Source organism: Conger conger, chromosome 8, assembly GCF_963514075.1.
Source record: "Conger conger chromosome 8, fConCon1.1, whole genome shotgun sequence".
Taxonomy (NCBI): domain Eukaryota; kingdom Metazoa; phylum Chordata; class Actinopteri; order Anguilliformes; family Congridae; genus Conger; species Conger conger.
The window spans coordinates 54,627,964-54,642,963 of record NC_083767.1 but is presented as its reverse complement, the minus strand read 5'-3'; the positions used below and the strand labels follow the sequence as shown (position 1 = coordinate 54,642,963).

The 15,000-nt window shown below is 53.1% G+C and overlaps 1 protein-coding gene across 1 annotated transcript in view; it reads left to right on the top strand.

Annotated features, from left to right (window-relative positions):
* LOC133135762 (ELKS/Rab6-interacting/CAST family member 1-like) overlaps positions 1–15,000 on the top strand; it is a 236,321-nt gene that overhangs the window by 161,324 nt on the left and 59,997 nt on the right. The window contains 1 exon segment of the mRNA XM_061253024.1: positions 12,647–12,794. Within this exon segment, the coding sequence (XP_061109008.1) occupies positions 12,647–12,794 (148 nt within the window).

Sequence of the window (15,000 nt, the reverse complement as noted above, 5' to 3'; positions counted from 1 at the left end):
GTTGAAGTATAAAGTAGGGTTTCACATCGTGGAAGGCTGTGCCACTGACTGTATTGCTGTCATAGTGCTGTGGGTCGACAAACAGGGATGTCAAATTCCAGTCCTGGAGGGTCCCGCCGTGTCTGATGGTTTTTGGCGTGTTTCGGCACGATAGATGCATTTCTGGCTTTCATTGGCTAAAGAGTCCACACACCTTGTTCTCAAGGCTTTAATTGGCTGCTGAAAGGAAAACCACAAACACCTGTAGACACTGCAGCCCTCCAGGACTGGTGTTTGACACTCCTGGTCTACAAGGTGTGGTTTTCAGCTGTAGGAGCTAAAGAACCATCTTCCCAGCCAATCAGTGGGCACCGTGAGACTTTCATCAGCAAGACCCACCACCTCCAACTCCGAGTAGCCCAAAAACTGTGCTCAGCACTGGTCCAACTATTCTAAAAAAAGTGCTGATTTTATCTTCTACTGTTGGACTGTTGCACTGGCCGCAATATAAACCCAAGACTATTGGAATAGCATTAATCAAATACACAGAACATAAGGACTGTAGTACATATATATTATGTCGATTAATGTAATTTGTGTACAAAACTGTTTTGGCACTGCTGCACTTTTTTTTCTTTTCTTTTTTGTGTGTAAATGATTTATGGTATTTGCAGAAAGAATATAAAGCGTTGCGGAGGGGGGTGGGCGGAGGAATTACGTGATAACGCAGCGGAGCTTTCCCAGAGGACCCGGGGGGGGGGGCTTAGTTGGGCAAATATTTCCAGAGATGAGAGTAAAACCTTCCTGGCCTCGATAAGCCTCTTAAGTGGCTTTGAAGACGGCGGCGGTGGCGGCGGCCGTCCGGCTGGCCGTTTATCTGGGTGTGAAGCGACGCGCCCGCGTCCGCCGGTCAGGGCCCGGCCCCGTCTGCTCAGGTTCAGGGCCCCGGCGCTGATGGGTCCTATCGCGGGAATACCTCCCCGCTCTTCCTCCGCCAGGGGCCCCCCGGAGATGAGAAGGAAGGAAAACAATGAAGGAAGAGGCTGGAAGACGCCGTGGGGGCGCAGTCTTGTTTTTCGGAGGGTGGTGCGGTGGTGTGCTGTTTTCCTTCTGTCAGCGCGGGGCGGGGCGCGGTTGTACCCGCCTGTACGGGGGAAGAGGGGATTAGAGCTGACCATTACAGACTAATGACTCTCCACCCTTTCACCAGGGTTTCCACCGCCTTCTGTCTCTTTTCTCTCCTCTCCCCATCTCCTCATTTTTCTCTTATTGCTCACTCAGTCTTCCTGTCTTTTCTCTGGAACTCTGCCTCTCTGTTTTGGGCACTCTCTGAAAGGCGGCCTTTGGGGGTCCATATGGGGGTCCCTCCTCCTTATTTTCCGCACTTTTCCTGTCCCCCCCTCTTTCCTCTACTTCTTCCTCCTCCTCCTCCTCATCCTCCATTTTGCTTCTTTAAATGACCCCCCCCCCCCCCCCCCACACACACACTTTCTACAGAGATTTAATTCGCTGCATCATTATGAGCCTCTCGCTTGTTTGGCTCGGTGCCCGTGAGTTTCGTGAGCGGCCGTATCGAGTGACAGACGAGAGAGCGGGGTCCGCTCGGCCGTGCTTGGCACGCTCCGCTCCTCCTCCTCCCGGCGTGGAATGCGCTGTAAAATCGCCCGTTCGCTACGCCGAGAGGAGCGGGTGCTCGGGCCTAAATGAAAAAAAAAAAAAGAACCCAAAACTCTTCCCAAAAAGGCCGGAGGATCCTGCGCGGATATAAACAAGGCTTTTTTTCTTTTTCTTTTTTTTTTTTTACCCGGCCTTTCTCCGTAGGGACACAGGCATTGTTTGGTCTGAGATGCTCCATTAGTGTGTGGTTAGGAGCGTGTCTCTGTAAGAGGCTGCATGGGGTCTGCAGACGTGGAACAGGCAGGCTCTGTTGCCCGCACGAAAAAACACAAAGCCCTTAAGGTACGCGCGTCTAGTGAAGAAATAGGAGGGTTCCGGTACAACAGGTCCGGATAAGACCGACACGGTTGCTGTCTGTGTGCTGGCAGCGGGTCGGAGACCGGTTCTGACGCTGGCGTAAAAATAACCCGGCAGGCCCGGTCCAGAGGAGGAAAGCAGGAGAGACTCGGTGAGGCCCTTCCCCAGCCGGCTGTAAACCACCATGGGGTCAGCAGAGTCCCAGCAGGATTTTAGTGCCTCTGGTGGGGCGCCGACCAAACTGCATCCAAAAATGTCTTCCTCAGTCGCCGGGGTCAGACCCGGATTCTTCCGACAACCACAGAGAGGGGAGAGAGTGGGGACCATCGAGGGTCGGCTGTTGGTAGTCCTGGTTAACAGTCCTAGTTCGTTTTTTGGGTTTCGTTCTGTGTGTGTGTGTGTGTGTGTGTGTGTGTGTGTGTGTGTGTTTGAATCGAGGTTGAGATTCACACCCGCGATGGACCTCTTGTCCTCAGGCACCGAACACGGACCTCGATTCTGCTGACATCCCGAGCAGCCAGATAGAGGGGAGGGAGAGCAGACAGTCGAGGGTCTGCTCTAACGGCCTGCTGGTAGTCGTAGTTAATGTGGCTGCTTTTCCAGTTTTATCCTGCCTGTTTTTATTGTGTTTTATGTGGCAAGCGGTTGGTATTTTGGGTTTGCTCGGCGTACGAGGTCGCTGGTTTGAGGGCGCTTCATTTTGGTCTGTGGTCCCCCCCCGTTCCTCTGGTTTGTGTTGTCTCCCCTAAATGGTCATTTTCATTAGGTCATCTTTTCATGCAGTCTGAGTGACGCAGTCCAGCCCTCAAATAAGCTCTTCATTAGTCTCTAATTGTCTTGAGGCTCTTTCTTTCGGCACTTGGAGAGGACCCAGAGAGTGGGGTTGTGGGTAGTGGGAATTGCCCTATGGTCTCATAAGGCTGCATGTCTCCAGTATTGCCTGTTGTCAGTATGCACGCTCCCTGTGGACCTCAAACAGCATATCTCACCCTGCTGCTGTTAACCTCCCTGCCTGTAATCTTCCAGAACTTTCCCTCTGTGCGTTTGTGTTGTGTGAGAGAGAGAGAGAGGGAGAGAGAGAGAGAGAGAGAGAGAGAGATTTTTCAAAAGGTGTCAACTCTGTTGACTGTGTGTGGGCCAGGCCTCTGCTCTGTGACTAACCTGAGGTCCAGATGTGTCAGACCGCCAGTGGTCTCCTCCTTTTCTCTCTCTAACTCCCTCATTCTCGCTCTCACTTGCACATGTGCACTGATGTAATGAGTCCCGTCTCCTCTACCCTGCGTTCCCTCATTCCTCTCAAACCGTGAGAAGTCTGTGTATGAAGAAGAAACGCCCATCACCCATTGAGTAGGAAGGCCCTCTATTGAAAAGGACAGTGTCCTTGGTTTGAGGTAGCTGTGTGTGTGTGTGTGTGTGTGTGTGGGTGGATCGAGGTCGGGATTTCACCACTCTTGGTCCACACCTGGCCAGGATGTGGGTGCAGATTGGGGACTTTGGGGTCCCGGATCCGGGGGCTGTCGGACGCGTAGGGACGATTTATGGGGCTCTGACCTTGGGAAGAGCAGCCCCTCCCCAGCTGGGACCGGTGCTGAGTGGATCACCTGCACCTCCCTGCAGTCTGGTGTTTACTGCACTGGCCCTGGCGGGGGGTGGGTGGGTGGAGCGGAGGCCTGGCTCTCAAGCCTGGGGTGAGGGGAGGTGAGGCAGGACAGGAGGAGCGCCTCCCCGGAAAACTCATGAATCAGAGGCGGCCCTAAATTATCCTCCTCTCCCCTTGCGGGAATTGGAGGCGTGTGGAGGAGGTGCTCCACCAAATCTGCAGCACTCTTCCTACCACTCCGACCGCGAGCGCCGTTCCTTCCCCACACCCGGTACGCCGTCCAGAGGAGTCTCCGGGCAACAGTGTCCAGGGCTGCATCCTCTGGTTCCCGTGGCGACCATGCTCGAGCATCACTCAGTCCCTCTCCTCCTGCCAACGCGCATCAGGGGATACCTCCGGCACATCCAGACAGGGACACGTCGATGTGTTTATTTCATCGTGGAGGTCTTTTAATCACTCTACTCGCTACTCTCCACACCCCTTTCCCCACGCTGGGTTCCCCTGCTGGTCACAGCTGCTGGTCGGGGGGGAAAGGGAACCCGAAATCTTCTCTCGATGTGCACATCGAGACGTGGAGTGTGGGCTCTGAGCGACTGTTATCTGATCTGCTCGCCTGCCAGAATGGCCCTCGAAGTCGCTCACTCTCTGCCAAGCGATGATCAATTATTCCTAATAATTAGACGGCATCTCATACTCTGGCCTTGTCAGCCCATGGAAACTGAGCTAGAATACGCCTCCAATAAACCCCGCTTTCCCAGTAATGTGCTCCAGGCCAGCACCCAAAGCTTATTCTGGGAGCTTGTGGCAAACAGCTCAGTTCTTAGTTTGTGCCATCAGCTTTATTCGGCTTCTGTTGCCTAAAAACCCCCTTTTTCTTTTCAGTTTCAACAAGCGCCCCCATGCAGCGTGCGAACGGGCACCGATGCTAAAGTACGGAGATCAGTGCTCATTTAACGGCTCAATCAAGCCAAATTAGGAGCTGGAGCAAACATGGGGGCGCTCTGTGTGCCCTTCTGAACCAGGGCCGGAAAACATACCCGCCAATCCGCCTTTTCTCTCGCCCCGGACCCTGTCTCCGGCCTCTATTACCCCAGACCCTGTGTGCCTGTGCGTGCGTGCATCTATCTACGTGCACTCCCGAGATATCGATGGACCGGCAGAGTCCGGGAGTCTGCTCACTCCGAGAAGCTGAGCTGTGTGGTTTTCGTTTTGTTTTTGTTTTTCTATCTCTCTTTCTTTCTTCTTCCTCCTCCTCCCTCTCCTCCTCCTGTCTTTGTGGGCCCTCGTTATCAGCGGTAATTAAGGCCCTGCTGTCATGCCACGGGGTAAGGCGATAAGCAGGCGGTCCCTGGGGAGCCCCCCACGCTTCCCTTTGAAAGTCGGGGGGGGGGGGGGGGGGAGGTCAGGGAGAGGAGGGGAATGGGGTGCTGGGGGGGGGAGCATGGAGGTCAGGGAGTGGAGGGGAAGGGGGTGCTGTGGGGGGGGGGCAGGTAGGTCAGGGAGAGGAGGGGAAGGGGGTGCTGGGTGACATGCCCACACTGCAGCGGGGGGCTGGGGGGGGGGGGGGTCAGGGCGGGGGTGGGTTTTGGTACTTGTGGCTAAGTGCTCTCCCTTAGAACCCCAGCACCCACAGTGTCGAGTGGGGGGCCCCTCTGCTTGAATAGCGTAACCTTAGTAACTGCATTTAACAGAAAATAAAAGGGTTATATATGCAGTAAGTGAACATCAGTGGAAACACCGTTGGTTCCTCTCAATCTTTCCACTCCCCCCCCGCCTCATCCCAGAGATACCAATTCCACTCTGAATTGCCTTTTATAAAACATTCTTCATTGTGAAATGTGTAATATAAAGCATTTTTGAAGCCTTTCGTTTTTCTTTTCTTTTTCTTTTTTTTTCCCGCCAAAAAAATAAAAAATAAAATAAAATCCTGCTCCCGTCTGGCACCTTAATTGAGTGCTCCAGAATGAGTGCTCGTTCCGCGAGAGACCCGTCGTGTCCCTTAAGTTATTACATTCCCCCGGCTCGCCGTCCCCGTCCTTAAATGAGCCTCTTGTTTTCGCACGATTACCCTCCGCTCCCCGTGTAAGTCACTCCAGTTGGCTTTACAGGTGCCCGTCTGTAATTAAGTGTCTGTAAAGACGTGTAATGAAACGCGTGACGCAACCTGTTGGGGATCCGGCGACCGAACAAACCGCGGGAGTTCTTGACCCTTGACCCGGGGTACGAGTCGGTGTCTCTCTCTCTGCCTTAATGTGTGACAGCCTTTGTATTTCATCCATTTATTTTCATTGTTTCTCTTTTCTTTTTAAGAGAAACAATAAGAGAGATGCCCCTCCTCAGTGCTTCTAGTTCTGTGGGAGTAGCCGGGTTTGGTTTTTTTTAGCCGGGATTCACAGCGAGCAGAGGTCACTTTCATTTCCACTTTTTAATGGCTGCTGCTGAATCGAGAACCTGCTCCAGACCTGTACCCTGCTGGGGTCAGACCTCCTCCTACGCCTGCTACAGGCCGTGTAGCCTGCCGGGCCCGACCTTCATCCTGCTCCTCTGCCTCAGGGCCCAGACCTCATGCTCCTTCCTGCTCCCAGCATCTGCGCCATAGACTGTAGAGAAAATATAGATTGAGTGCCTGTGACATCACTGACTATCCATGGGCTAATGAAAAGCAAGGACGTCATGTTTCCAGGCGCCGCCATTTTGTGCAATTTGCGCCAGTGAACGTGGCTCCTCCACTAGGCGTGTGAGAGACTCGGCGGTGATGCGAACTGTCCCCGATTTCCATGAAGTATCACTGTATGGTCCTAGTAGCACAATAACGTGAAGTATCACTGTATGGTCCTAGTAACACAATAACGTGAAGTATCACTGTATGGTCCTAGTAACACAATAACGTGAAGTATCACTGTATGGTCCTAGTAGCACAATAACCTGAAGTATCACTGTATGGTCCTAGTAACACAATAACGTGAAGTATCACTGTATGGTCCTAGTAACACAATAACGTGAAGTATCACTGTATGGTCCTAGTAACACAATAACGTGAAGTATCACTGTATGGTCCTAGTAACACAATAACGTGAAGTATCACTGTATGGTCCTAGTAACACAATAACGTGAAGTATCACTGTATGGTCCTAGTAACACAATAACCTGAAGTATCACTGTATGGTCCTAGTAACACAATAACCTGAAGTATCACTGTATGGTCCTAGTAACACAATAATGTGAAGTATCACTGTATGGTCCTAGTAACACAATAACGTGAAGAAAATGGAACATGGGGAGACGTTGGATAAAAAATAAAATAAAACAACAATTGCGACTGCATTTTCCTGTGGGAAATAATTGTTGACTACATATTTTTACCGTATTGTTACCATTGACTTGCATTTGCAATTGCAGTGGCACTTGTGAGCAGTGTCTCTCAACAAGGCCAGGAAATGAGCTTCAAAAACTAAACCCGGTTCTGGCTGCTTGGCCTGTAACTTGCCCTGCTGGGCCCAAACCTGCTCCTCTTCCTCCTGCTCCTCTTCCTCCTGCCCCTGCTCCTCTCCTGGGCCCAGACCTCCTCATGCCCCTGCTCCTCTCCTGGGCCCAGACCTCCTCATGCCCCTGCTCCTCTCCTGGGCCCAGACCTCCTCATGCCCCTGCCCCTCTCCTGGGCCCAGACCTCCTCCTGCCCCTGCTCCTCTCCTGGGCCCAGACCTCCTCCTGCCCCTGCTCCTCTCCTGGGCCCAGACCTCCTCCTGCCCCTGCTCCTCTCCTGGGCCCAGACCTCCTCCTGCCCCTGCTCCTCTCCTGGGCCCAGACTTCCTCATGCCCCTGCTCCTCTCCTGGGCCCAGACCTCCTCATGCCCCTGCTCCTCTCCTGGGCCCAGACCTCCTCCTGCCCCTGCTCCTCTCCTGGGCCCAGACCTCCTCCTGCCCCTGCTCCTACTCCAGTCAGGAGGACCAGGCTGATAGTCCAACACTTACTTTCGCAAAGTTTGGCCGTGGCTTCCTGCCAGCATTCAAGGGCTGAAAAAAAAAAAAAAAAAAAGGTTTGGGTTATATTTTATTTTATTTAATGTTTTGGTAGTCCTCCAGCACTCAGTTTGTTTAACATGACTGCCCTGTATTTTATTTTCATGTGCCAGTTTAAGCTGCACAAACGCAAGATTGATGCCTTCGACCAGAAGGCGTTAACCATTTCGGCTCCAACAACGACGTTTGGGCACCGGTTTCTTCATGACCGTTTAGCTCAGTGAGTGTATGCTTATAGACTGGAACTAGCTGAGGATGCATTTGTATTTGACTGTCTTGGGAGTTTATGACTTAATATTTCAGCCCAACTGTACAGTGTTATAGTACATAATGGGAATGTGTAAAATGTAGAGCGTGGTTGAGTGATGGGACAATGCTCTCTTTCCTGGTGGTCCGTGTCTGTTTCAGCTTTTTCTCGGGGGCAGGAGAGCCTCAGAACGGGCAGATCAGAAGTGGGTGTCATAGCGTGCCCCCCCCCCCCAGAACAGAGGTCACTGAGGGAGTTTGTTTTAGCAGGAAATGAGCTGAGAGGAGTGGAGAGATTTATGCGGTGGTCCATTCCTCCTGCTATCAAGTCCATAGCTTAGCCCAGGGAGCCACGCACTCTGGGTGTTCTTCATCTCTCTCTCTCTTTCCTCCACCTCTTTCTCCTCACTCTGTTCCTCCATCCACTCCTTCACACACTCCTTCCCTATATGGAGGGGCGACAAGTTTTACTTGCATGTGAAAGAATGACAAGCCCAGGCTTGTGCTAGATACTCTCTAGATCAGGGCTGCCCAACCATGGAGATCTACAGTCCTGCAGGTTTTCTACCCGAACAAAGCTCTGCTCATTCACCAACCAAATATCTCATTGAGCTGTGTTAGCAGAATCAGTTGCCCCAATTTAGAGTAGAACTGACCACTTACATGATCTGTGGGAGCAGGGTTGGGCAGCCCTGCTATAAATGGTAAATGGTAAATGGTTGGCATTTATATTGCGCCTTTATCCAAAGCGCTGTACAATTGATGCTTCTCATTCACCCATTCATACACACACTCACACACCGACGGCGATTGGCTGCCATGCAAGGCGCCGACCAGCACGTCAGGAGTTAGGTGTTAGGTGTCTTGCTCAGGGACACTTCGACACAGCCCGGGCGGGGGATCAAACCGGCAACCCTCCGACTGCCAGACGACTGCTCTTACTGCCTGAGCCATGTCGCCCCTATGCTCTACATAGTAGACGTCTTTTTCATCTTTCGCTTTCATATTATTATGTTCCTCCCTCTCTGGTCCTCCCCTCCATTACATGTCATTTGGCGGACTTACATTTGATTAGACTATGCAGGAGACAATCCTGGAGCAATGCAGGGTTAAGGGCCTTGCTCAAGGGCCCAACAGCTGTGCGGATCTTATTGTGACTACACCGACCTTGTGGGTCCCAGTCATGTACCTTAACCACTACGCTACAGGCTGCCCCCCCCCACACACACACACACACACACACACAAACACATCTCCCTCTTTTACGTGGCTCCCTTGTCTTCTGCACCTCCTCCTCCTCCACCTCCTTAGTCTGCCAAACGAGAGCGTTCATAATGCAAACATAACTGTTTGTGAAGAGAGCAGGTCTTTGTATGGAAGCGAGACCAGCCGCAGTTGGACGGGCCGTCGGATTCCCGCGGTCGCGGCTTCTTGTGGGGGTTGACCGCAGATCTGCATTCGTTTAGAGCATTTCAGGATTTGTTTTCTCTCTTTTTTTTTTGTGTAGTTTTTATTTTGTAATACTTGCGATTATGTCCAATTGGCTGTCAGAGCATTGAGAGGAATGTTAAACATTAAAAAAAATAGAGATACTGCGTTTTGCAGAGTACTCCCCCCCACCCCCACCCCCACCCCCCGCTCCCCGCTCCCCAAATTCCTGGGATGGCGTGCGGTGTCCCCGCGCCCCCTCGGCCGAGCGGGAACGGGACGGTGACGCCACGCAGACGCCGTAAATCTGCCACACTCCCCGCGGCAGCGCATTTGTACGCCATTATCCCGAGAATAGGAGAAGAGAGGGGCCATCCCCTCCGCTGTAGTCCCGCAAGAGGGGGAGAGACGGACGAGAGTGGAGAGAGGGAGAAGGAGAGGGGCCGTCCCCTCCGCTGTAGTCCCGCAAGAGGGGGAGAGACGGATGAGAGTGGAGAGAGGGAGAAGGAGAGGGGCCATCCCCTCCGCTGTAGTCCCGCAAGAGGGGGAGAGACGGACGAGAGTGGAGAGGGGGAGAAGGAGAGGGGCCATCCCCTCCGCTGTAGTCCCGCAAGAGGGGGAGAGACGGACGAGAGTGGAGAGAGGGAGAACGAGGGAGGTGGAGAGGAGGAGGATGAGAGAGGCCGTTCTGCGTGACCTTGCGTCCGACCTCTGTTGCGCTCAGGTGAGCAGTGCTGGGGGGGGGAAAGGCGACGTCCTTTATCGATTAGCTGTGCGGCCACGGACCGTGAAGCGACTTGACCTTCGACCTCGCACCAATTGGTAACTGTCCTTACATGGTGACAGCCCTTCTTATTGAAAAAGGAGGGGGGTGGGGGAGGGGGGGGGGTGGTGCAATGTGGAAACGACCCCCCCCTGTGTCAATTTCCGGAATGTGTCCATTTTGGCTGGGTCTCTCTTTGTTCTGTGACCGCAGTGGAGGTCTTGGGACCGGCTGGAGACGGACCTGATTGTGGTGCAAATTCTAAGAATGAAGCAGTGAAGAAAAGAACGTGATTCACAAGATAATGCACCGAGAAAATCCCTGCTAAGAACCGCACGGCTCTGACTGTATCTCTGTCGTCTGTTAGTTCTTGCCTACATTGCCTAGTTACAATTTTAAAAAGCTGCTCTTGTTCTGTGACCTTTGTCGTGCTGAAGAAAGACATTTCCGCCATCGCATTATGAATGCTGTCCCTGCCTTCCTGCAACACACACAATGTTTCTGGTGTATATATTTTTTGTGTGCAATTTTCACATCCCCGCCCCATCCCCCCTGCAGACCTAATGAGGCTCCACAGTCATTAGACCTCACGTTATATTACTGTGCAACCCTCATTTGTATAGTGTGGGATTGAAGGTGGCGCACACATCTTTTCTGTTTCTGGATGTGTGGCTCATTTCCTGCGTTTGACGAATGCGTGGGCCCTGTTTTTCTGGCCCGCCGTTCCCCCCTCGAGGTCAGGCCGGCTTCGCGCCGCGCTTGGGAGGGGATGGGCACGCGGGGGCCCCCGGCCGCCGGAGTTACCCCCCTGCCGGCGGAGTTACCCCCCTGCCCCGGGAACACAGTGGGGCGCTTATTGGGGCGAGCCCCGGAGCTGAACCCGGGGGGTGCTCGGGCCCCGGGGCCCCGCGGTGATGGATGAGGTAATGCATACGCGTGTGTAAATACGACCGCAATGATAAAGCGCGAACAGCGTTCCCTCCCCGCCTCCACGTTCGTCTGCTGGCCAGGGTCGGGCGATGCACTGAACGGAGGCGGCCTGTAGCGGAGTGGTTAAGGTACATGACTGGGACACACCGAGGTCGGTGGTTCTAATCCCAGTGTAGCCACAATATGATCCGCACAGCCGCTGGGCCCTTGAGCAAGGCCCCTTAACCCTGCATTGCTCCAGGGGAGGATTGTCTCCTGCTTTGTCTGATCAACTGTATGTCACTCTGGATAAGAGCGTCTGCCAAATGCCATTAATGTAATGTAATGTAATGAACACAGAAGGGACACAGAGGTGTCGGGAGTGGGGTCGGTGTCAAACCCCCTCAGGCAACGACCATTTTTCCCCCCTCCATCTCTGCCCATTCGGCAGGAGCAGGGGCGTACCCAAACCGCTAGCTTCACCAGCAGCTGCGATGGGCACTGCTCTCCTGTCTGGAGGTTGGTACCTGTCCGTGTTGGCCAGAGATCCATGGCTTTGATGAGGCCTGGCCAGGCTTGAGGTGGAGGTCTGTGGGCCGGGTGCCGGGTGGGCGGTCCGACGCCCTCCGTTTGATGGGCGAAAGGAGGAAACCGAAGGAACCAGTCTGTGATTAATACCACCTTCTCTGGCTGAATGTGCGTTATGTGGCAGAACAGCGGCGGCTCTGTGCAGCCCTGTTGTTTATTCGCCATTAAAAAGCCATGGCGAGACTGGCTGTGTGTGCGTTATACCTGTGTAGGTGATGGTGGTGTGGTGTTTCGGGCAAGGCAGAGTGTGTGCTGTATATCCCCAAATACATCGCCCAACAGAGTGCACCAATCCCCTGTTTCTGGCTCGCTCGCAGCTGTGATGTCATAGTTGGGGGCAGGATCAAAGCTCCCGTTTATGGTAGGATGTGGTACGCTTGGGCGCAAAGTCGGTGAGAGAGAGACAGAGAGAGACAGGGAGAGACAGGGAGAGACAGGGAGAGACAGAGAGAGACAGAGAGAGACAGAGAGAGACAGAGAGATGGGGGTGTGTGGACCTGTAAGTATGGCCTATGTCAGCCACCAAGCATTCCTCTGCATCTAGTCAGCCTGCTTCTTTACGCATTCCGCAGTTTCAGCTATTAATCAGACGGCTCATCTCTTTTTCACTTCCCTGCCAAAATGGGGTGTATGTGTGTGTGTGCATGTGTGTTTGTGCTTGTGTGTGTGTGTGTGTGTGTGTTTGTGTGTGTTTGTGTGTGTGTGTGTGTGTGTTTGTGTGTGTTTGTGTGCGTGTGCGTGTGTGTAAGTGTGTGTGTGTGTGTGTGTGTGTGTGTGTGTGTGTGTGTGTGCGTGCGTGCGCAGGTGGGCTTCTCACCTTTCCAGTTTCCACAGAGGAGCTGTTTTTAGGAGAGGAGCTCATTCCTCATTAGGCTCCTGCTTTCAGATGTGATGTATGGAGCCGCAGATAAAACGCCCGGTCGTCCGCCCCCCCCCTCATTAAAGTTGAGAAATATTCCAGTATATTATCTTTCTGACAGGAGACAGCTGCTGCGTTGCTGTGCCATGCGCACATTCTGCGCCAGCACCCCTCTCTCGGAGTCCAGAGTTTGAACTGTGCTCCCTCTCCCTCCCGTCCTCCCCTCTTCAAGCCCCCCCCCGCCTCATTTTTTAACATTCCCCTTTCCCGCGTCCCGCAGGCAGGAGGCGCTGCTGGCCGCCATCAGCGAGAAGGACGCCAACATCGCCCTGCTGGAGCTGTCCTCCTCCAAGAAGAAGAAGACGCAGGACGAGGTGGCCCTGCTGAAGAGGGAGAAGGACCGGCTGGTGCAGCAGCTTAAGCAGCAGGTGAGGAGCCCGGTCACATGACCCCCGGGCACCAGCCAGCCAGCCAGGGCCTCACAAAGCGCATCCATGGCAACCACGGAACGTTAGTGCGGAACAGTTGTCAGTTAAATCTTGGGTCGGGTAAACCTTCTGCTTTCAGAAGTCCTCTCATGCGACTGGAGGGACTTAAAGAAATACAATTACTCCTCAGTCACAACACTTGAAGGGGTAGAAAATAGGCGGCCGCAGACCTGCAGTTTTCTGTCAAGGGGCGCAGTGGAGAATGGACAGACGGAATGATTTTCGGGGGTGTGTGTGGGGGGGGGGGGGGGGTGTTGGTTTTGGAGGTGGGATGACAGGCTGCAGATGTCAAACCACAAGCCTGCTAGTGAGCGTAATTTTAGGATTATTCATCTTCTCGATGTCCCCACAAGCTCTCCACAAACACACACAAGCTTATAGCATACGCACGCAGACACACAAGAGTAACACATGCTGATATACAGAGTCACCACAAACACATATACAGGGCAACCACCCACGCACAAACACACCCTTACTGCACAAACACACTCGCAAACAGCATGACCGCAACCACACACATTTTCAGCACAAATATGCTTAGGCATCCAAACATCAGACTCTCAACTCTCAAGTTTGCACACGTATACACGCGACACACACACACACACACACACACACGCGCACACCCAGCAGGGTCCTTCTTCAGGGCTCAGCAACATTACTTAAAGCAGTGATGTGTAGCGGGAAACAGAGGCCAATGCTGGAGTCTCTCTACAGGGATGTGTTGGATGCCATGGTGCTGTCAGCCAGACGTCGTCCTGTCTGTCGGTCTGTCTGTGCGTGTGTCTGTCTTTGTGTGTGTGTGTGTGTGTCAGTGTCAGAGTGTCTATCCTTGGGAGGGTGCTGCCTATTGGACAGCTATCGGTGGGGGGTGGGGGGCGGGGGGGGGGGGGGGGGGCAGCTGCAGCATTCCACAGGAAATGGCTGTCAGAGTAAGAGATAGGCAGGATGTGGGCCCAGGAGAGGTGAGGCCTGCAGTCTGTCACCCTGAGCTGTCCGTTGCTCCCCAGAGAGAGCCACAGCACCTCTACCCTGGACGCACAGGGAGGGGGGGGGGGGTGGTCTTCATTCATTCGCCCTTTGACCTCTTGAGTGCCTTTTACCAAACACTACTGATAGCCCCCAATTTAAAGGCCATGGTAGTGCTTGTAAAATTCCACTGAGGGGAATAGCTGCTATAATGGGGTACTCTGAGGGTGGGGGTGGGAGGCGGAGGGTGTTGTGGCGAATGTAGGGTAGCCCCACGCCACGCTGTGGTCTGACCCAGCCACCCAGACCGAAGCCCAGGAGGAATATGTACCGCACTTCTCACCTGATCTGAGCAAGGGGCCGAAGATGTTATTGTAACCCGTCTCTGTCGCGGAAGGTAATAAACACGCCACTTCCCCGGATTGACGTGTAAGAAATCGGGTTTAGAGACGGAAATGAAGTTCGGACAAAAGCGAAACGCTCCCCGTGTTTCCCTCTCTCTCCCTCTCCCTCTCTCTCCCTCTCTCTCTCCCTCCCTCCCTCCCTCTTTCTCTTTCTTTCCCTTTCTCTCTTTCACACTTTCGTTTCTCTCGTCTGTCGGCTTGCAGAAGAGCAGAGCTCTCTGACCGTGGGTAACATCACAGTAGGTCCAAACCACCAGAGATCAGCTTTGAACTCTGAGCATTTTCATAGTCTCACTGCTGTGCAAAATGTATTCCCTCTTCAAGAATTAATTCTTAAAACGTCGAAGGTGAAAATTCCTCATCGTCCTTCGTACGTTTCCTCAGCGGTTGGTAAAGTGCGGTAGACATTTCAGCGGAGCCAAAAAAAAAAAAAAAAGATTATATGAAATGTGTCTGGAAAATTTTCATCCATCTTATCAAAAGTGCAATGTGCTGAGAAGCACATGACTCAGGTCGAAATTGGCTGTGTAACGCGATTCCTCCTAAGAACGCGCAGGGCTCGCATGCAACATGAGCACGTTCCCTGTACACTGCGTGACCCTGCACCCTGCAGATGTGCACACACTCGCGCACGAACACGTCCGTACCCCCCTCTGTAAAATATAATCATTATTCAGTTTTCTTTTTCCTCGGGACACAGCTAGACTATATCAACATTTATTTGGACACAGCAGAGACGGTAGCACTTAAACACGATTATGTTCCAGTGT